The sequence below is a fragment of the Acyrthosiphon pisum genome, chromosome A2 (assembly GCF_005508785.2).
Source record: "Acyrthosiphon pisum isolate AL4f chromosome A2, pea_aphid_22Mar2018_4r6ur, whole genome shotgun sequence".
NCBI lineage: Eukaryota > Metazoa > Arthropoda > Insecta > Hemiptera > Aphididae > Acyrthosiphon > Acyrthosiphon pisum.
The window spans coordinates 3,380,270-3,406,358 of NC_042495.1; the positions used below are offsets into that span (position 1 = coordinate 3,380,270).

Below are 26,089 nucleotides of genomic sequence, written 5' to 3' on the forward strand. Positions count from 1 at the left end.
CGGACTCGCTTTTAACGCTCTGTGTCTGTACAGACGCATTTAATACTCCGGCATTCCTATGCGCAGAGACAACGCTATATACATATACGATATACGTATCCATATATACACCTCTAGTATAATACCTATAAATATACATATTATTATGTACAAACTATTATGATATACCTGCGCACTCGTATACCATATTATAATGTAATATAATGCATATGCTCGTGTATATTATACCTATATGTGCACAACAATATTCGGTGTGTGTGTGTGTGTGTGTATTGATGTCGGTTGTCGATGATGATGATCGTGTACATGATATCTACCAGCTATGATGGGTCGTACTACAGTCCGCCGCCGCCGGTATACGATATAATATTATTATTATTATAGGCAGCGTGTGTGTGTGCAGCTCGCGCGCGTACTTGTATCATAATAATATATATATATATATGCGACGTATACACCACTCGTGGGCGGATTATTGTTATTATATCGGTGGTGTGCGTATTATTATTATTGTAATGTATTATACGCGAGCGCGAGCGCATCCGCGTCGATTACGATCTGCCACCGCCGCTGTGGCGTTATGATATTTTCTCTGATGCGCGCGAATCAGCGTGTAATCGGTACACCTATATACAATGGTAATAATATAATAATAATAATAATAATATATCTGTACAGATAATATATTTTCTTGTTTTTCGTATAGTTGCGTATTCCGTACGAAAACCAATCCAAATCGAATAGCGTCTCCCGTGAAACATCTCATGATATTATCGTCGTATATATTATTATTATTATTACTAGCCGAAGAACCCAAATTCTCTCGTTGGAAAACGAATAAAATATATCAAATTTAGCGCTACACAGCTGATATGTCAGCTGGACTGACGTGTGAATCTTGGTTTTCAGCGTATACCTCGGGTCACGGACAAATCAGCGTCGGCACACCTCGCTGACAGATTATACACGGCAAGTCTTGGTAAATTACAATATTCGATCGAGGTTCAAAATATACTTGAAACTTTACTGGTGTCTCTGAAAACAATTTGAAATTTTCTCCAAAATCTGTCGAATAGTTTTTTTAAATATAAGCTACAAACATACATTTAATATACTCTCATATTTGTTTTTAGATATAATACCTTTATTCGAGGCCATAAACGCGACGATTTGATGCATTCTTTTATCTCATATGCCCAAGTAATAATAATATTTCTACTATTACAATAAATTTTAATTTTTAACCAATGCCAGCAATTTATAAGCAAAAAAAATTCTTTCCTGAAGGCTCGAAATCCTCTTTAAAATGTTGATTTTGTGAAATCCATTCTTAGAGATCCCTTAGTGCCCGTATTACAATCGTTGAACTTAGGTTAAACCCCCGAGTTTGGTTGGTAAAACCAGTGGGTTGGGCTTAACCGAGGCTTAAACTATGATTGTTAAACAGGCTCTTATAAGACCCTTATAAGACCCTTATAAGTATACTCGTACCACCAAGTACTAGACAAATGTCAATTCTCTAACTATCATAGTTTAGGGTCTACGTTGGTCGGTCCGTCAGTCAGTCAGCCAGGGAAGTTAAATTATATTTATATATATATATATATAGATAATGACGGTTATAATACCATACCCACAGTGTTATATTCAGTGCTTGGTTTGTGTTTCGGGGTGAGGGACGCAAGGGGACGAAACACCTCAACCTTAATTTTTCAGAAATTTTGGCTTGTACTCCTATGCTATTTTTTTTTTACGTGAAACGCCAGAACACTTGCATATTTTATAAAAAAAAAAGCACGAGACACCAGATATCAAAATATTTATCTTATTGATTATTATTCATTAACAATTATCGTGTTTTAAAATAATTTATCTTTTTCTTCTTCTTCTTCATCCGTGACTTTGGTATTCTGCAAGGCCATGCCGTCCAACAGTTTTTTTTCCAGATTCATCTATCTAATGACGACTCCTCCTTCCAACCATCCCTGGTCTCACTTCCTTTATGTATTTTTTGACTCTATCTTCCCATTTTAGTCTCGATCCTCCAAGTGGTCATTTCCTTGCAGTGGTGCGTTATCCTGCACTATCATTAATAAAGCCCTTTTTTACGCCAACAATGACCTGCCCACTTAAGCCATCTTTTGAGTTTCGGTGATATGTGATGCTTTGGCTTTAATAAAATTCCAGGAGTTCCTTGTTTTTAAAATAACATTATATACCTATTTACGTTAATTACAATATTAATCACAGAGTTTTTCTACTTTTATTTTGCCAACTCGACCATCACTGGTTATATTATTTGCGCAGTATTTATTATTATTATTCGGTAGTGTTATATTATTTGCGTATGTTACGGTACTATCGGGTTGTGTTTATAATATTATGTGTGGGCAGTTAGGTACTCTTTAGGTACATGTCTTAATACAGACTTAAATAGTTATATGACTGATTTTAATATGTACGCACAGTGCGTATGATTTTATGTGAAATATTACATTATACGATGTTATGTTGGCGTATAAAAACGAAAAACATTCCACGAAAAACCATTTAAATGCGACGTTTAAATGGCGAAAATACGACTTGAAACGAGTTTTTTTTATTTACTACCTATTTGCACAGTTACAACGGCGATGATGAGTGTACTATATATTCATTTTTATATATACAGGAAATATATATAATATATATACACACATAGTAGGTACCTTTGTGCGCTCGTAGAATATTTTTCACCCGGTAATTGGTTTTAAAACAAATATACCGACACACGATGATGTTTATCTAGAATTTTATTTTTCTCTTCCATTTATGTAAAATACCTATATACGTATAGGTATATGCTGTACTCCTGAGATTACGCGTTTGTGTATAGCGTATATGCACTGTGCATTATATATTATACCTAATAATATCGTCTATACGTTTCTATAACTAATCCAACATATAGACTATTCGTAACTTCACTACATTTGCGGAAATCAGCGGACTGCGTGGAGTACCTACATAGTTGGTATATTACACTATATGTAGGACAATATTATATATTACACGGGAGAAATTTACTAAAGGATCTTCTCTTAGTGAAATATACGTATGATACGTGTGTTGTACGGCATATACCTAGTTTCTACACGAACGTTTATATTACTCCCAAGAACCATCATTTTGGCCGTCTAACAAAATACCTATAAACATAACATACAGGGTTTGGGAGTTTACATCGCTTAAAATCGCATAAATAAATGCTATAATATTACCTCAAATATCGCTAAATATACAATCAAAACAACAAAATATGAAAAAAAAAAAAAAAAAGGAAATGTATTAATTAATAATTTAACATCAATAAAATTGGTAAATATCACTAAATATGGAATAAAAATAATAAAATATACAAAATAAACAGAAATTAATTAATCAATAATTTTACACTTTTACCACAACAAAATCGCCAGATTTTACAAATTAGGACAAAATAACGCAAATTTATGAACGGCACGACGTTGCTCACGTCGCTTCAGCATTGAGCATTGCTACGTAATCGGTCCATTTACTTAATATATTATATAATATTTACTTTGACAATTCGATTGACAACTACAATGTAAAACACGTTTACTAAAATATAATTACATAAAATTATTAATATATACCTACATTTCACACATGGTCACTGCAGTGATAATATATTATGCGTCGACACATTTTTCCAATTTATACGTACCGTGATATAGGTATGGGGCATAATGACGTGTCGACGTATTCAATATTGTACAAAGATATAATACCTATACGTTTGATTCTCAATACGGTAAACGGCAATTTTATATAGCAGTAAATTAAATTTGAAACCATCGCGCCAGAAACATCACATCATGATTCAACTAATAATAATACGTATACACGCGTATACAGTTTATTATAATATATTAAAGGTACGACGCGTTATACCTAAATAAGGGTGATATGTTTTTTAGTGCACCAACATTTCTATCGTTTCTCTTTTTAACATTTTACATATTATACTAAGTGCGTATATAATATGAGCAGCATATTATAAGTCTGTAGGCACGTCAAATAGTCAAAACCCGACAAATCGACATTCCGTGTAGGTATGAATATTACTATTGAAAAATCCGATTATTTCCAATAACATTACATACCTATAACGGTGTTGATGTATTGCATATTCCCGGGGCTCCCGACGTGATGGTATAATGTCGTTTTTAACGTACCTGCAATAACGCAATATTGTGCAGTAACGTATTCGGATTATCGTCGTGCGGCAACTATAATACCTAGACAATAAGCTATAGAATACGATTGTAACAATAAATAATAATACATTATGATATTATAATACCATATTATACTATAATATTATATAAACCTAGTATATGTTATATGTAGATGTTTTGCTCGCGTGCCACACCGAAAATGCATAAATTCACTAAACTGCACTCATATTTGTGATGATGGTCGCGCGTATGGTCTGATTGTAATATTAATATTATGATTGATAGACAGTTATAAACTGTCAGAGTAGGGTGGTGCGGGGGGGTAAAGGGATCGGATAGACAGTGGGCGCGCGCCGAACGACTCGCGAACGAGTTATGAGTATAAAATAATTCATCGTGTGTGTGTGTATATGTTTTTTTGGAGGCTGTATATATTATTATTAGTAGTTAGTGCACATATGCAGCTATATATTATTATACTATATTATACACACACACACACACACAAACGACTACGACTACGACGACGACGACGACGACGTGTATAATATTATGGTCACGCGGCGTACACCGTTTTCCGGGTCGGAGGTCGATCGACGTTCGTCCGGCGTTAATAGCCACATATACCTAATAATAATATAATATATAATAATAATAATATAAAAGGAGTGAGAGGAGGACGTGGTACCCTGCGGGAGGTGACCCGGACGGGGGCCGCCGATTTACATTTAAATTGCTCGGGCGACGCACGCGTTCGGTAAACCTGAGTTGGGTGTATTAAGCGCTTACACAACATTATATTAATATAGGTCTATATCCGCAGTATGACGTAGGTATCTACGAATTTTTTTTCCCCCGTCACGTGAAAAATAATAGTATTATAATATGAACCATCGACGGCACACGCCGCCGACCGACCGTCGGGTCGTTGATTATAATAATAATATTATATTTGTCTCAATATCGCTCTTTCTCGTTTTCTTTTTTCCATTTTTTTTTTTTATAATCGATTCCCGGCTTCGTTTTATAATTAAACAAATTGGTCGAGTATCATACGTATATAATAATATAATATCGGTTGTACGTATAGTAGTACGACGTACCCACCTGTATAATGCGCATTATATGTTGTAACGCGCGCCAACATATTATAATATTATATATTATATATACCTATTATAGCGTTATTATAATGCCTGTCGGAAATATATTGAGTTACCGGTTCGAAATCTGCTCCGTATATCATATGCATATGTATTAATATATTTATATACATATATATATATCACATAATATTATATTAAAATAATATGCACGTTCGATATACACACCACGCCACGACTATTATAATACAGTGTTAATGCGCACGCGCGCGCATCCTGGCAGCCGACAATAAATTAATTGAAATGACGCGCGCACTAATTAATTAACGGATGAATAAGGAGGCGTGTCTCGTGCATAATAATAATAATAATAATACAATAATACGAACAACGCGCATTATTTATAATAATTGGAATTAAAAAAATAATACCCGATTATAGAGTAATGGAAAAAAAGTTCCGGGAAGAAATCGCGGCGTTCGCAGTGGACGAGTTTTGCGACGCGTTATTATTGTAATAATATAATATAATATAGTATAAGTACCTATACCTACAATAGCAGGTTATCGTTATACATAATAAGAATAATATTATACATAAATATAATATAATTATATATTATTATAGAGAGCTAATACATCATAATAAACGTATTAATGTATTATTTTATATTTGCCATGTCGAGAAGCGACCGCCTCTTAGTTTTTTAAGGGGTGGAGGGTGTGTGTTACTAATGGGTAACAATATTTAATGCTAACTGGTATTTTAGTATTTACTACGCCATATATTTACTAAAATTAAATGGGTGAATCGTTATATTAAGTATACTTGCTTCTTTAAATTTTGAGTTCGCTATGCCGCCGCACCTCGCTCATCTTTTAGGTGTATAATATGTCTAATACATATAGGTATACACGTTTCCCGAGGTGACGCCTCGCTTGACATTTGTCGCCATAGTGTCACGTGACGTGCAGGAAACACTATATGGCCGTAACTACCCAAAATAGTAAATTTCACTATAAGGCAACTAAGGAAACTAAGCTGTTTTTCTGTTGTTAATTCGTCGTGACGTTGTCATATGGGTGAAATCGAGAATTGTATAAGTTCAACGAAAGACACAATGTAATGGTTACCTATTAATTTTTAATCATGGGCCACACGATTTATTTTCATTCAAGCACCTTTAGTAACCTATACATTTTCAGTAATTAAACTTCTACCCATAGCGTTACCCTCTACCCTCCCCAAAACTAAAAATGAAGAAGCTAATTTCAAAGTCAATATTACATAGGTAGTGAATTATAATTATAGTGATGTAATATACGTCGCGTGTAACAATAATAAGCTTCCTGGGCTTTTATAATAATTTAAACACACGCTTTATGCTTTTAATACTTAAAAATGGTATACTGATAGCTCCTCAAAAATCTGATCCTCTGATGTGGTGTCTTTGGTCTGTACCTCGGTAATACGATATAGTGACGTGAATTTATTTTATTTTTTGTGGTACATAATAACATATAATGTTATGACGAGCGGCCAGAAGGGAGTTCCGAAGGTGTTCCTAAGCAATACGCACGTTATAATAATACAGGAGCTATATAACTGCTTATAAGCAGTGTACGAAACACGAGTACAAAATATGTAATATAATATTATTATGATATCGCATTGTACCTAATAATAATAATAATAATAATAATATATTATAACCGCGTGGACGCCATTCCGTCACGCTACGACGATCCCGCGCTGCAAGTGTGGGTAATGTCGCCTTCCGCGTGTAACGCGCTACCTATATATATGTATATACGTATATACACAATATAAACATGAACCTATATATATGTCATAATATCATTATCGTGCTGTGAACCGGAAAAATAAAATGGCGGTTGTCCCGCCGAAATCCTCCATTCGCACGCATGCGCGCGTATAATAATATAATATAGGTAGGTACATAATATTATATAATATAATATAATACACCGCGCGCGTAAAATACAATAGGTGATTGTATAAGATTGTCTAACCTAACCTTTAGGTATAACTGTATAAGATTATGTGGTTACATGGGTCTGTCGTCGATATTGTGATGAAATTGATGCGTATTCAACGATGGGGTGGTTTTCGAATAATGGCCGCCTTCGGTAGCTGCAGATAATATTATTATGGTTTGTGGGTCGCATATAACGCGTGTCTACCCTTACCTCGCTGCAAATCGTTCATTGTATACACCCTTATCGTATATATAGTGAAACATTATTTATGCATATTTTAATACACCATAATTGTTTTACATAATTTATAATATTCTCTGTAACGTTCCATTTCTCAACCATAAGCGTTTGTGATTTTGTTGATAAATATATTTTTCCGTCTCATTGAATGTACTGTTATTCATTCCAACACCACAGCAGACATTATTCACAATTTTTAAGATTTTTTTAAATCCTTAGGTCCTATTGTATAATATTATACTACACTTTTCCGCAGCAAAATATGTGCAATTAACGCGGCCATCGTGTCGTCTCGTTGCGTTCTGGGCGAGCGATAATTATTTGCGCGATTGCGCGTATGGCTTCTTCCGCATTCTCGACGCGACCGGCTCTAATATATATTACCACACACACACGCCATGGTACCGCGGTATCTACGGTTACGACTGCAACAATAGGACGATCGTATAAGGGCCCGTGAGCCTATATCGTCAGTCCTCGGTCCGACAAATTCGTAATTTTCACGACGTCACTGTTTATCGTGCATATTATATATATATTATATTATTAAATGTCCTCTCGTACCGAAGTGCAGCGGGTACATAAGTTGCTGCAGCATTGTTTGCCGCGCATATTATACGTAGTGCACGCTCATATATATATAGGTATATATTATTATAATAATACAATGTTGTACGATCGTGTATACCTACTTATATATATATATAAATACATTATATACATATTCACAGGCATATACGACTATAATAATATAACGGCCTTATTGTTCGCGCGCGCGCGCGCGCGGGTGAAAGCACGACGGACGATAAATTCGCAATAGCTGCACACTGCAAATACAATATATGCGCGCAAACTTTCTACGCCTCCGATTTGCGATTTATAGGTAAAATATACGTCTTGACGATGTAAAATATATATTATACGCACTACCGCCACCGCAGCCAGATTTATAGACTTATTCTGTTTGGGTGCCCAGCGAGTAGAAATCGCACGGTTTTCGCACGCGATGTTGCCGTGATTTAAAACGTAAACGACGTATATATATAGGTACGCGTTTTCCAGACTTTTGAACTATCTATTTGACGACGACAGCTGCGCGGCATTAGGTACTTACCTATAGGTACCACGGTTTATAACAGTGCGGTATACCTAACTATTCCTGCGACCGTATTATAATATAATACACTGCTGATTGTTATACCTATAGGTATCTATAATATTATAGATATGCGTATATTAGGTACACTACGCGGCATAAATATATTATATACGTCCCGTGTATAATTTATTTACACTATCGACCATTATAATATGCATCCGTCGGGTCGTGAAAAACGATTTATAACTTTTTTCGATTGGAAAGATATTATAACACCCATAGGAAACGAGATCGCGGTGTTTAAAGTATAAATATATCGTAATATAGGTCTCGAGTACCGCAAACAGAATTCAAAAAATATGTTTAGGATACTGCGAAATATAAGCAACCGAGTTATGGTGAATCCGTTTTTTGTGAACACACGCATTATGTTATATACATTTTTTTTTTACATATAACAATATAATTATAAGTATTATAACTATACCGTACCTGTATAGTATAAAATAATATATGGAATGATACCGTTTAAAACCACGACGAATTAAAGTCGTCTCGATGGCTTCTTTTTCTCGCATGTCTTCGTTTTACGCCCGCGCGTTGGGTGCATATTATAATAATATAATAATACGAATCATATTATGTAATGTGCTCGTATACGTATATTGTAAGCATGTTACCGGTATATAACGATAATATTAACGACGTAAAACGTGTGAACCGATTCGAGCCGACGATATTGTTATTATTATTATTATTATTATTATTGCATGACGAAGACGCGAGTAGAATATAATAATAATATTATATACGACGTACGCCGGAAAATTAATTCTATTAGGCTCGGCCGCTTTGCGGCCTTAGTAATAATATGTTTTATATGGACGAGTATATTATATAATATATAAATTATAAACTGTGCTGTGTACGGCGCGAGATAAATGGTAAAAGGAGCGTGCGTCCGCGACCCCGGTGTATATACCTGCAGCTACATGTAATTACTATATACATCACTGCAATCGTCCTTATTATATATTCTGCCCATCGTACCTACGCCAGTACTCTGAGCCAAATGCCTTCCGGGGACTTATTGCGCGACGGAGGACCGAACGTCATATTATTATTATCATACATAGTATAGGTAGGTAGTGTGTTTTTATATACATCCGTTGTGCAAACAAACGTGTAAATAAATATATATTATAATATAGGTAAGTACACCCGCGATTGGACCGGCTCCGTGTGGAATGACGACTACAATACAAATACGTTCGATATTATAATATTCATAACCGTTACACGTGTATTGTGAGACATAAATAACGTTTCACGTCATATATATATAATATATATGCACGATATAATAAAATAATATTTTAAACGTTTACGATTTCGCGAGTGTCGGATAAGTACATATTGACAGAACGCGTACGGAACGCGGAGTGTGACTCGGTGACTTTAACGCGCGGTCGGTCGTGTAGTTGTTAAATACTGAACGTTTACAGGTAGGCAAAGGAACTCACTGTTTGAAAATATAGAATACAACTACTGCGGTTTAAAGAAAAAGTTGTAATAATTACTGTAATTCCTATTTTATTTTTTTATATATTTATAACAATTTTAAAATCAAATTATTTTGTTGAAATGTCAAATTTTTAATTTGAAGTTGGTATATAGTTGAGTGCCATGAGACCTAGTTATAGATCTCAACTAGATTTTGATGACTGCCTACAATGTTTTTTTTTATTTTCTATTGCCATGGTATATAAAATCAAAATATATTTTTGATGTTTTGTGGTTATATAATTATATAGGTATATGTCTCAGAAATAATAATAAAATTAGGTATTCGCTATTGCTTATTAGTATCAAAATATAGTGCAGAATCTGAAAATCATAAATTTAATGATATAAAAAAACTGATAAATGAGAACTAATTATGGGTATCATTTAATAAAAGTATAATATTAGTAAGACTAAATGTGGTTCTCATGGCAATGTGTATACGAAAATTCACCAAGAACCAAATTTGCCATTTGGGTCACGCGGTAACATTGGAAAATCTATGGAAATCTACATAGCGGTCAACCCGTTAAAAGCATTAAACAATATTTTTATTTTTATTTATATTAATACTATTTGTTACACAAATATATAGGTAATTCGTCATATAAACGGTCAATATAATTTTAATTTTGCTTTATTAAATGTGGACGTCATACTTAGAGTACGTAGGAATGCTATAATTAACTATTAATCGACGTGTCTTGTAATAAAATATATACATAAGTATATATATATATATATATATATATAGGTATATATATATATATAGGTATATAAAAGAAAGAAAAAAATTAAATTAATATTATTTGTCATACACTATCGAATCTAATATTATAGGTTATAATCGACACAATTTATCGCAAATTAAAGAATTATTATATTATAAATATTAAATACTAACAGGTTAGGAGAGTTTTTCTGTTTTAAATTTTTTTTTTACGAGCTGTTGTGATATAGGTACACCGACTACACCATAATAATAATATATACCTACCTAAATGTAATTTATAATAATACTTGTCTTGTACCCTTGTCTGACTTGTTACGAAATATCGTGCAGCGATTTTAATGCAACATCAACGTATTATTAAAAATGTGAACTGTGACTTCGCGTAAGGAATAGTTGGCTATGTAGTAAAATTGTTGTTGTGGGTAGTAAGTAAAATTTACGAGAGTATAATATTGTATACTTGAATGAAAAGTATAATAAAATTAACATCAAATTGGTGTATCTATTTACAATCATATTGTTTCAAGTCGTGATCGAATTATTATTAAATAGGTGTAGGTGGTGTATAGCTAAAGGCATGTAAAGTGTATATATACCTACTGCTGTATATAATATAAGCTCTAAATAATTGACGATTGACTCTGGTGTGTGGTCTATATTTATACAACCAGGAAGTACCTTTATATCTATAATTTATTGTCGAATTAGATGATTGAGACTATAATATACAGATTATTGATATAATATAATATTATATAATAATATTATTATCATCTATATATGAGATATGATGCGTGCTACCAATCCAATAAGCGTTATGTTGATCGATTTGAAGTTGCTTTATCTGCAAACAAATTACGTTGTGTAATATTTTGATTAAACTGAAACATTCGTTAATAAAAAAAAAAATATATTATTACATCCCATCTGAAAGTAAAAACTATAATGAGCCAGTTACGGTAGATACTGGATTTCTTAGTGTATAATATTATAATAATATATCATTATGTGCGTTTGGTATTTTGAGCGTGCAAAATTAAATTTAAAACCATTAGTCATACGAATCATTTTGGATTAATTAATTAAAAGCAATATTCGTTCGGAACGATCGTAGAAATTAAGAACGTTCGTAATCGATTTCATCTACGGTACCTACACCAAATAACCTGATATCGCGGGCCTAATAGTCTCCGTACTATTATAATAACGACTGTAGTAGTATATTATAGCTTCAAAATGAACGTATGCCTATCCAGATGGCTGTCTCTCGGCAGGGTACCCCCAGCTTATAATTATATCATGTGTATGTAACACTATAATACTGTGTATATTTTGAGATTATATCACGAAATGTCCAATATTCGAATATATCGAAAAATTATAGTACCCACTATAATAACTATACAAACGTATACAACATTTTAGAATTTAACAATTTTTAGGTATTTAGTTTTTTTTCCAGCCGCTAATAATAATTATTAGGGTTTATATATTTTAGGTGCAATAGAAATTGGTAAAATATGCATTTGGTTTATTAAAAACGTTATGCAAAGATAATATTATGCAACTTAAAATTCGGAAAAATATAACACTTTGGTTGTTTGGTACGACTTCGTGGTCACAATTAATAGATAATAAAAAGATGTCGCTCTGCTGTACAGTAGATTACAAGTGGGTCATTGTATAATGGTTGTATTAGACTTGAATTCAATGATATAATATCATTGTATAAGAAAAACGATTCTGAGTGGAGACGGTTTGTCAGTCTGGATATTTTAAATTTTGTTATTATTTATTTTATCGTGTAAATTGAATTAATATTAAAATATTATAATTTTTTATTCGTTTCTACGGTGATAACCAAAACGTTAGAAATTAAAATACAAATTTTAAAGCGTTTTTACGTAATTTTCCGGTGGTTTTTCCCGTGACATTAAATAACTATTGAGAAAATCGGAAAATGACCTCTCTAAAGTACCATCTTGATCCAATTTGCTAGAAGATAAGGTACTATATTATGTTGAAATCGAAACACTCCTTCTGAAAGAAATTTTGTATACAGGATATAAAAATAAAAAAATAAAATAAACACCATTGTAAAAAAAATTGAGCTTTTCCATCAGTCTTAAAAAATGGCATTAAAAAATTATCGAAAAGTTTTGCACTGATATACCTATAATTTATATTTTTAATTGACATTTCAAATTACATTTTGCATAAGTCAAAATTAATTCGATTCGCGGAAACACAATAATTATTTTACTGTACCCATATTGTGTAGTTGTATAGAATCATCTTAAACACCTATTATATCAAATTTAATCTAACAAAAGCAATAATCAGAAGTTGCAAAAAAAATTATGCCGGTGCATATAAATCATAGTCATAATTATTATATTGCATTTGGCCTCTTTCTCGAACCAGATAATATTATAAGTCATAAATGTTATTAAAATTATATTCGATCAAGAATAACAAGATCCTCCCCCGTCCGTATAAACTCACACACACACACACACACACACATACATGACGTACCTATATATTGGTTGGTAAAAGATTTTACAGCAAATTTGATATGTTATATCGTAATAAATGATTACAAATTATAATGTGCTCCAATTTAATATAGCTTTAATAATAATATGGTCATCTATTGGCTCTCACAATATTGTTGATGTGGAATATCGTAAACACTGAGCTGTCTCGCCAGTGGCATAACTAGGAGGAGGGGGCTTAGATCCTCCTAACTAAGATTTAGCCACCCCAAAAATATTCCTTATTGATTTAGATATAAGCCGTCTATAAGGGTTATTTTAAATTTATAGCTGCACCTATGAGTCTCGTAGTAGTATACCGCTGATATTTCTTTTCTTTCGCGGTCTACCTGTTGTGCGGTCGTCGTCGCGGAAGTCTGTCATAATATCCGATATTATTCCGATGATCTGCTCGTTTTCACACTCGGAAGACGCTTAAAGTACACACACACATATTATACTACATCGTATGGGTAGGCAATATATTTTTCAGAATTTAGATTCTGTCCGAATGTCCGTATTATGTTATAATAGAAATAATATATTATAAATTATAATGACAATTAGGTGTGAACAATTATTGTAAATAATGTAAATATTTTCCATTTTGTCTATCACAAACTCACGTAGGTATACTTAACTAAAAGTAGTACGCCTATTGGGAATTATCCTCGTTGTTGTAGCCTTAACTGCAAGAAAATAAAAAATTATCATGTGCACCATTACAATATATAGGTCTAATAATAATACGGTCATCTCAGCTCTCACAATTCTGTATACCATATACTTGCGTAATCGTGAATCATAAAGATACACGCGTGATGTATATCATGACGTTTACACTGAGCTGCTGCTACCTATGTGCAGTCTCGCAGTTGTATAGTATATACCTATAGGTTGCCTGTAGTAGTGCAGTATAATATACGCATATACTGCTGCTGCTATTTCTTTTCTTTCGTCCATATGTTGTGCGTTCGTCGTCGGAAGTCCGTTATAATATCCGATATCATTCCGACGAGCCGCACCTTTTCGCACCCGGAAGACGCGCGTGAAACGAAAACGAGCGGCTACTGCAGCAGCAGCAACAGGTTGCCGGGTCGTGTCCCGTCGTAGCGCTAACGAGAAACCCGACGAAATGTTATTATAATATTTTCCCGGACAGAAGTGCGCCATCGCGTGTGTATAATAATATAATATACACATATAATATGCACTTAATATGTGTGTGTGTATAATGGCTATCTCACAATATACGTAATCCGTCCGCTCGCGTATATAATAATATAAATACAAATATACTCGACGGGGGTCGTGCCCGCGATCGGATCGACGATTATTATAACGCGCGCGATGTATGATCTATAATCGTGCATAATATTGCACATGTATGTGTGTATATATAGGTACGTGCGTATATTATTATTCGAGGTATAATTATAATCGTTTCGAACGATTGGGGGGAGCCCGTCGTGGAAAATTCACCGCAGAGACTACATTACGCGCGCGCCACTGTTATATTATAATATATACCAGCTGCATATAGGTGCTGTAGCTGAATAGCCCTGACAAAAAAAAAATTGTGATTGATTAATAATTAACTCTTTTTGGGTGTAATTCGCTGTGGCAACAAAATCGTAATATTTAATTTTAACTTTTATCCATCCCGCGCATCGTTGTCCGCGACACTCGCTTGTGATTATATATAATATAATATTATATTAAATTGTAGCAGTGTTGAAGCACTCGATATACATTAGGTACATACCTGTTTGCGTACATCGTGATCTATAAACAGGGTGATCCGTCGAACATAATATGTACCTACACCCCGATTTGATCCTCGAATAATTATTAATTTACTTAAATTTCCTATAGGTAATAAAAACTACAATATTATTTTCAAATTTTTGAGATTTTTTGTATTAGGGGTTAGTTCTTATATAAGGAGTGTCCCATGGAGATTGAACTTCTGTTTTGCAAGTTGACATTTTCAACATGGAATACGTCATCATAATATTGTTGAATATTATGAAATATTCTCCGTATGAAATGTTTTATGTTCTCCGGCTGGTTCGTCGACGAAATTAATAGTATTATTTAATTATATGCAATATGCCCGTCCGTGTATTTCAAACACCAAAACGATGATTGTACACGTTGTGTACTATTATCAAGCCTGGTCATAAACGAGTAAAAAAATTAAAGTAAAGTTATTTTTTTAAATTTAATTCCATTAATTTAATTGTATACACTTAGGTAACTGATTTTTAATCAAATCCAAGTTAAAATTATAAATAATTAAATAATTAAATAATTATTGAAGATGCATATTATTACATAAACATTCACTTTTTATTATTTTAAGCCTTATTACTGGCTATTTATATATTAATACTATAGCACGCTGCTCGATATTTTCGTCTACAAGGAAAATCTATGAATCATAATTAATATGTCATTGTTAATAAGTAACCATGACCTCGAAAACGTCTATTTTGCAAAATCAGTTAGAAAAATAAAATTTCTTTACCCTGCCCAAAAACATATTTATGTAAAAAAATAAATAAATAACTCAACTTAAATAAAATATTTATTATAAGTTTCCCTATAACTTTTAACTTAACTAATAAACTTTAAAAATAATTAGGATATGGAACTAAAATATTATCAAATTTTTTTCTATAGACTTAAATCAACTTGATTCAAAATTATCATTAACTTTCCCAGGCTTGACTATTTTATATTGTTATTGGTACTTTAACTGCGCGCATATAATATTGTTATGACGTTAACGCGTACTATATAATATTATATACCTATACGTCAATGTATAATATAATGTGTAATATTATAATATAGGTATTATACTATAAGGTACCTACGGGCGTATAATATTATAAAGACGACTACGACGACTTAGGTATCTCTTATGAAATATCATAATATTCTACCGACGAGCTATATTATAAGGTACCTATCCTAAAATCTGCGGGTCTTGAACTTTTCTCGAACGCATTCGGAATATTGAAATAACATTTTCGTGATTGTATTTGTTGTATCTCGGCGGTCGTGTGCCGTCGCGGCGTTTTTTTCATTTTAATTTTCGTATATTTTCTCGTCCGAATCCGCGACGAAACGTCCCCCCCTCCCCCCGGACATCAACACCGTTCGAATAATAATAATATGCACGCCGTAATCCGTGACAAATTCGTATAATATCGTAATTGACCGTGAAATAATGTAAAACATTTAGGTATGCATGATCAAAGCGATTTCTTTCCATGTTTAGAACTTTCTTAGCCACGGCCCGTAATCCGTATTGGTAGGTATATCATCACATTATTATTATTATTATTATTCGTTAAATAATTATATAAAATACCAAACCTATACGCGGTCGGTTATGCCTATCGGCTATCTGCTTAACATAATATTATAATATTATTATGTCACCTGATCGAATAACTTCATATTATGATGTTTTTAATATTAATTACCTACTTTATAAAAATGTATATAGTCATTGCCATCATTTACGATACAATGTATAGTATTATAGTGAACTTTAGATACAACACATCTACATATTAGCACCACTATATTATATAATATATTTTAGAAAATCCCTAATGTAACGGACCTATATAGTCGGCATTCCGAGGATTCTGTATGATAATATAATATTATTACCCCGCAATGTTTATTATTAATTTTTTAATAAAAATATCGGACTGCGTTTTATAATATTTTATTTTCATTTTACGCGAAGCGGATATCATGTTAGTAACACTTTAGAGTTTATTATTACGTCACGGTAAATTATCTGTTGTAAAGCTATATATAACAGACGTACACAAGTAGAAATAATAAATCATCAAGCACATACCAATTATGACAATTATTGGTTTATACCGTGCGCAGGCTGTGTATAGAATAAAATTGCCGTACATATTATAGCGAGAATGAGAAAAAATATTAACCAACTTTGAAGTACCGACGTGAATTTATCGAGGTGACTGAAGATAAAATACATACATAATGATAATATAATAGTATACAATATATAATAAACCTCTGTTCAAATTACATTCAAATTTGTTTTAATATCAGTGTGCGCCTATATAACACCTATATAATACATATATACAATAGGTACGTGTTGTTTATGTGTGACATGTATATATATATATATATATATATATAACATATATATTATATGTATATGGATTTGTTCAAAGTTTTTTTTTTTTTGCCATACGATGATGCAACAAATAATATGTTTTGTGTTTGAAGAGCAGTACTTAAACGTCAACTATTCTAATCATTGATGGAATTTTCCACACTTGACCCTCTACAAATACGTTTCTGAAGATTCGAATCGTTACGTAAGCTAAAAATATTCGAATCCCGATTATATTATTTGTACGTATACTACAAATACACCTCGTCCAATATATTTATATATATATATATATATGCATAAACGGTACTCCAGACGTTCAATGCGACGCGAAGCGAATAAAAAAAATCTTGTACACTAATGCAATTTAAGTTGGCGCAATTTGTAATGATTCATTATTCATTCAGTACGGTATATTATTGCTGAATCATAATTACGAACGATTTATATTGTCACATCGAAGTTTTACGCTCGTTCGTTCTCGCGGCCAAAATCGCTATCGACATCGTATCGTAGGTACCTATGTATAAATTATAAATATATATATATATACCTACTTATTAATATTTATATTACATATATTATATATATTATTATCATGTCGGAATTCACCAGCTCACGTGAGATAATTCTTACAAGAGTTCAACCCTTAATTATTATTATATTCGTATCTTCTGGATAACACGTCGTATTCACGCAGTCTCATATGGGTACATTAATTATAGTATATTATAATAGTTTGATTAAAAAAAAAAACTTGAAATTTCTTCTATACATATATTATTATGTATAATGCACGCGAACTTGTAGAATTCATGAAAAAAAAAGGTAAACATAAAATATTGTGACACAATAATAATATTAATCACTCGTTTATTATTGAGTACGCGTCGTCCATTAAACGCAGATATATAGGGTGTATAATATAGCTATATTAATAATGATGTAATAAATATTAATACGCGATCAATAAATGCAGCAAAAATTGTTGGCTATAAAACGGTCGTAAATAGCGCATATTGTATAAGAACAACATAATATATATATATATATGTGTGTGTATAGGTATATACGATGTGACAAACGTTCAAACACCTGTAACAAAGGTGTAGGTACTTCGCCAGCAGAGAAAACATTATTATATAAAAGCCAATATTTCTATAGCCGTCAACGCTGCACAATCTGACCTTGTCTTTTCTTGAATAAAATAAAAATATTAATTTATTATTTCAAATTGCGTGAAATTTACTCTTGAATTTTATTATATTTATACACGGTAAAACATGTAATATCCACGTTAATAATTTATTTTCATTTTTTTTTTCTTTTTACAGCATTCAAACGTCACGAATGTCTACACCACCATTGCTTGCCAACGCCTAGTTACGGATTTTCTAAGGTAAGAACATTTACACAGTTATATTAAGTACCTACTCGGTCGTTGTCTCAACGCTACAGTGTCGTCGAGAGAATCATCGGAGCCAATAGTCCTGGTTCCGATTAATGATGTTTATATGCATAAAAAAAAATAAGATTATATGATTATAATAGATTATATTTTTAAAAAATTTAAACAAAAATAGATAGTTATTGATAGGCATAAATTAAATTAAATTTAAAAATAAACTATCATTTTAATTATATCCCCGTTGCTGCAGCGTAGTATGTACTCAAACATATAGTTTTTTAAATAACGTTTTCTGGTGTGTCCGCTTCTTTGGACAGGTCTCTGATGATTATCTATCTAAAAACCCTTTAATATACCTAATATATGTATATATTTTTTTGTTATTTAATTAATAGCGTCAACGTAAGAACTCAATGATATTTTTACAATGTTACAAATTATGATAAAACTCTTTAACTATAATATACTCATTAGTCATTAAAGTCATTACTTATAGGTACGGGGGTAAAAATATTTACGAAAAAATCGTTCTGTACAGACAGTCAATGTACAGCGTGACATGATATACTATCTTGACATGCGTAAACACTAATTATATTAGGTATTTTATAAAGTAATTTCTATAACACTATGTTTATGGTCGAAACTGAACTTACGGTGACGAGAAGTCGTACGGGTCTTATCATAATAATATTACCTATATAGAAACGATATCCTCACCGGTGTGATACATACAATATTATAATAGTATATATAGTGCAAGATATACGCTTGGCGATTATTTTATATATAAATATAAATATATTATATTATTCGCATTTCGTGCGCACAACGACCGTTTCGTACGATGGCGTTATGCGTTCGTATAATATTATACTGCTGCGGCGACGGCGGACTTACCGTGGGGGAGAGGGGCTTTTCGAATGGCACCATTATATTATATTACTTTATACCGCGAGCGGTATTTAAATACCGGTAGTTCCGAGTGCCGGTGACATATCGGTAAATCGGATCGTTATGTACCCGCGACATAATAATATACATATAATGTATGCCCATTTTATACCACGTCCATATCTCTCGCGGTGTAGTGGGTGTGTGTCCCACAAACACACTGCGGCGGGCAACCGGTGGTTGTCGGACACTTTCTCATGACCTCGCGCGCGTTTGCACACATGTTAGTGTGTGAGTGTGTGTGTTAGTGCCAGTGTGTGTGTTGCGAGCGCCCACACGCGCCCCGGTCGTGATCGAGTCCGAAAACGCGGGAGCCGCAGCGAGAAGGATCGCGTGCTCCGGTCGTGAACGGGACCGGCCGAAGCCGTCATCTTCGTCATCGCGCGGAGGCATAACAGTGTATAAATAATAATAGTAATAATAATAAAACACAAATAAATAAACAATAATACAATTAGGTATTACTATAACTGATACTTTGTTATACCTACATACTATTATTATAATACGCGATGCACCGCCGTCGTCGTGTCCGACACCTTATCATTATCCATCGTTTTTTGGACGTCGTCGTCGTCGTCGTACTCGGTTTTATTTTTTTTTGCGTTCCCACGATGATATAGGTATTATAGGTAGGCACTCACAACACATACAGCATACCGGCAGTGTTGTGTGTACATGGTAATCGTGTAAACATAATGTTATTATATTATTCCTATTCCGATTGGTGTAAAAAAACGGATAGGAATACAAAAAAGTAGCTCTATTTAAATACCGTCACTGCATGAGGAGGCGTACCTACCTTCCTATGATAACGACTTGTAATGTTTTAATTTATTTCAACTATACATAATATAATATGTACGGTAGTGTGTTCAGTGTTCACGCTCCGAGGTAAGTGCAGCGCCACTTAATATTTCAGACGGTTAAAATAGCATAATATATAAATATATAGCAATGGGATATTTTAGAGAATTGTAATCTACTCGTTATACTGATTGTAATAACAGAAATAAAGGAATACATTTTTTTTTTAAATATGTAATCGAAGGCATTATGTAGAAACGTTTTTAGCATCACATTACAATGTGGTAAAATTATAAAATAACTGTACGGATACCTAACTTATTAAGTTTTTTAAGTTTTCCTGACATTAAATCATCCAAATTTAGATGTATAGATTTGCATTTTAAACATTTATTCTTTATCAGATAATGTTGGTGATATAATTATAAAAAGATTTCCAATTTTTCACTATTTACAATTATGTCAGACACTTATAAAAGATAATACTTTCTTTAATTACAATCCAATATTTTGTTAATTACCTATTCTTATTTGGGCCTTTTCCAATTGTCCATTTGATTTAAAATCAATTCAAGATTAAGACGTAGAACTAGTATTCTTGTTTACAACTATCACAATAATTTATAGTTATAATTAGGTATACTTATAAATTTATAACTTTTAAGGAATTACGTATCTAGATACGCTAACTTTAATCATCGTGTTTGCAGCTGTTTGGTATATTAGTAATATGATATCTATGGGTTTTTATTTTACGATTTAATTACACGGTATACATGGTAAAATAAGACCATGAAACAGGTAGGTACATATTTCTATTAAAAATTATTACAGACAAACCCCAAAAATTATTTTTTGATTGAAGGTCACTTGGCCAAAATATCCAGAATCTTAGGTAACACCTGACTCCTATTGTACCCAATATACGTACTACCTATACGTACATGCCCATAAATTCATTAATGGTTGGGGCGGATTGTTTGTTCAACTGGTGCGGCGGCGGAACATAAAAACACACAAACCGCCTCGAGACCCATCGCCGCCGTCGTGTGTACATTAATTGTTCGTTTGAATTACTTTACGATATTACTATATTTCTTTTTCTTATTATTGATTGCGATTACGCGATAACGTGAAGGGTTTTTTTAACGATCACGGTCAAGCTGTGTGGATTTTTTAGCGTGCAATACTTTTATAAACGAGTTCCGGTAAAAAAAAAAACAATAATCCCCCAGCACATAATTATTATAGTAGGTAATTTACTAATATAAAATTTCAAATTCTCCCTGCGAAAATGCATACCGATTTCCCAAACACCTTTTCTGTACAGTATTTATGTTTATAATAATATTATTGTTATCTGTTCTAATTTAATAGGTTGAGGAAATACACTCTAATATTGTCAATATTGCGGTTATTAGTATTAAGTATACATTTAAAATTTAAAGCCTTCGATATTCTTTAATATTTTTCCAGTCAGCTTACGTGCTTGAAATTTAATTAGGTAGGTAAGCAGGTAGCTAATATACACTTTGATTGTACAAAATATATACATTTTACCTACGTCGAGCTTGTAGAAAATATGCATTTTCAACGCTGCAACGTTTAAAATATTATTTGCAAATTTGAATACGCATGGTGAGTATATATAGGTTTTGCGCCATTACGAGTTACAGTTATGATCTCATAACTATGTACGTTAACTATATATCCGTGAACTATAATAGTTATAACTACCACTTACTATAATAATATATATGGGCATATTCCGCAATGTACACAAAGTGAACCATGTACACGGACCAATAGCATGATCGATTTTAAAAATAAGTAGCTAGTTTTATATTCTTAATATATTATTATATTAAGAACTACATGCGTCTCACAATTAAAATTATATTCCCACGAGTTCTGAAATCGATACGATCGCAAAACAATTATTAGGTATAGAAAAAAACGAAAACGAACAAGGAAATATCCTTTAATTATTATACACGGTCAAACGGTATTGATTATTCAGACTTAAAAATTTAAAATAAACAACAAACGGACGTCTTGTCACGAAATATTTTTTAAACGCATATGAATAATAATATATAATATTATGCATATTATTATTTCCATTATAATATTACGAGTTCAGCTTTTATATTATATACATTTATACATATACATACCATGATATTATATAGATCAACGTGTTAACGTCAAATCTGACCTAAATGTAGTCGTTTAAACGGACAAATACACATCGACAGATATTATTATTTTTCAATCATGCTAATGAACACGTTTTAAAACGCGATACGATTGCAAACTGTCTCATACAAAATAAATAATATACGTTTCATATAATATTATATAGGTGCAAGCACTATATAGGTTCTTTAACGTCAATATTATTGTATGCATTTTGAAACAATGCACTATTGGGTCGGGTATTATAATATTATTATGTATGTGAAATGCGGTTCACAGGGGTCACGAACGAAAAGGGCAGCTAATTAAAGTCATTATACGACTTGACGTACATGGCCAAATGAACATAAACAATACGACATTTGTCTTTGAAACGTAGGTATATACCTTCGTCCTATCCTTGCGGGTACTCGAAGCTATATTATTATATTATCTGGGATCTTTAATTTGTTTGCGTTTTTGTTTCACGGTAAATTTTTTTCTCCATTATTCGCACACTTTGATTACAAATTTTTACTTTACGCCGCACTAAACGTACGTGCGCGTTATAAATAGCGCTCGTAAACGCCGCATAGGCTCGCACTCGACCTTTATATATATATAGGCAGGTAGGTATCTATTATATATAGTTTCCTATTACGGTAATAATATAATATGTGCTTATAATATTGTTAAATAAACGAACCGTAAACATTTGTGATCGTCCCATTGTTATATCGCGCGACTTACCATTCCGAGTTGTATATAGGTACGTTTTTAATTTCAAATGTCAAGGCGACAAAATAATCGCGAGATGCGTCTGACCCGGATCGTGAGTCGCGGATGTCACCCCACTGTGGTAAAAAAAATAAAAAATAATGTATTATGAAAAATACAACGATCGTTGCCGAATAAAAATGATCATATCGCGCGCGCGTTTGAAATATAATGGGTAAGTACTAGGTGCTCATTTATTATCATAGGTATGTGTTAAATACACGGTGTGTGTGTAGGTGTGTGTGTGTGTGTGCATATATTTCAAAGTTTCATCGAAATCATATAACAATAACATTAATAATGTTATTATTTATTAACATTGTAACTGCACACTGAACCGCACTCGATCTGTACTGGTAACACATGCACATATTATATCATTACGCACATATGCACACACATCATTGGTACAGGGTGATAGTTTATCGTGAACAAAATATCTCGCCTAAGAAATTGAGATCTTATCTCATTAGTTTTATAGAATAATGCCGATAGATAGTGATCGTAGAAAAATGTATGACAGTAATAACTAATAATTAGGGCTGTGCATTTAATGCATTAAGAAACTTAGAAACCTTAACAAACGCACATGAAAGTTCGAAAAATGGATAATAAATCCCCCCCCCCCCGAAAAACCTTACGAGAGCACCAATTAACTCTCAAACAGTTGAGAACAGTAGAACAGTAATTTAAAAAAATCTATAAAATCGTCTGAGAGTAAAATTTAAAAATATCGAAAAAATATAATGACGTACAAAGACCTATTAACAGAATGCAAAAAAAATAGCGAGGTTATTTATTTTTTTTTCTTAACCCCCAGCGTTTTTTACACGATGAGCCGCGCGTATTCATTCGGTCGGCTCGACGTCGTCGTCGTCGTCGTCGTCGCCGGGTAGAACCACTTTGCGCCACCGCCGCCGCCGACGTCTTTACACGCCGATATATCACGCGGCGGGTGACGGAGATGACGCTCACGTTTGCATTTCACAATAATAATAATAATAATATTATAATGGTAGCCGGGTGCAATATTATTATTATTAATATAATATTATCATCATAATATTATACAAAACGTTGCCGCGCGCGACCAACGACCTGCCGAGTGCCGTCTCGCGTATTCCGGCGCGGACACGGCGGCGGCGGACGACGTGTCCGCGCGATTTATCGTCTGCCGCCGCAGATCGAACTGGGCTACGTCCAATAAATGAAATGTGCGCCGCTGTTACCGATGTATAATAATATTATACTTACGTAACATGCGGCTAACATCGCGCGGTGTTCATAATCGTAATGATGATAATAATAATAATAATAATAATAATAATAATATGTCTGATCGCGAGAGAAAAAGAAAATAATATTATAATCCTCGAGACCGGCTGGTATGATATATTGTTTGGTTAGCTCGTCAGTAGTGCAATTACGTATATTATATCAGCTGTATAGAGTTCAAATCTCGAGGGGGTGCTATAATAACGTGCTACAATTATTATGTAACTTTCGTACAGTCGTTATGGATACATGGGTCGGCGAAATGCTTCTTATTAAGAGGATGTCAGCGCACTATTCGTTTTCTCTCTCTGGCCAACGCGCAACATAGACAAAACTCGTTTACGCAAAATCATTTTTTCTATTCGTTTAAGTAATCTTAGAGTAAAGTCACCTATTACAAAAAAGATACAGAATAATACTTTTGAGGGAATGACATATCGATTTTTCTAAATATTGTCTCAAATCAATTTAAACATCATTTAAATTTACAACATTTTAGATTCTGAACGAAGTGATGAATGTATTGATTTTACAATGATGTGTGTTTTTTTTTTTTTTTTTTTTTTTTGTGTCTGACGACAACTTTTGGAGCAGTAAAAATGCTTCGATTTTCAAAAGTTGTACCTTTTCTGAAAGGAAAGTGAATCTAGTTGGTACTTTGGGGGGTAAAAAGTGAAAATTTCCCAATACTTTTCAAAAGCGGCAGGAAAAACCTTAAAAAAATAACGGAAAAACGCGAATTTTTACGCAAAACCAATTTTTGACAAAAACGAAAACTTAATTTTACTGTAACTCAAAAAATAATTATTGTAAGCACTTGAAATTTGCAACAGATGTTTATATTAGCGTTGTCTATACAGGGTTAAATTTTCATAGTGTTTCGAGCTATTTTTTTGAGCTATTTATAGACAAATGAAATTTTCAATTTTTCTAAGTATTTTTTTTTAAAATAACGATAAAAAATTTTTGGGTTGGATAGAAAACCTTGAAAATT

The 26,089-nt window shown here is 32.8% G+C and overlaps 1 protein-coding gene across 1 annotated transcript in view; it reads left to right on the forward strand.

Annotated features, from left to right (window-relative positions):
• LOC100164079 (neuronal PAS domain-containing protein 4A) overlaps positions 1-26,089 on the forward strand; it is a 147,586-nt gene that overhangs the window by 47,562 nt on the left and 73,935 nt on the right. The window contains exon 3 of the mRNA XM_001946040.5: positions 19,031-19,095. Within this exon, the coding sequence (XP_001946075.2) occupies positions 19,031-19,095 (65 nt within the window). The remainder of the gene's footprint in view (positions 1-19,030; positions 19,096-26,089) is intronic.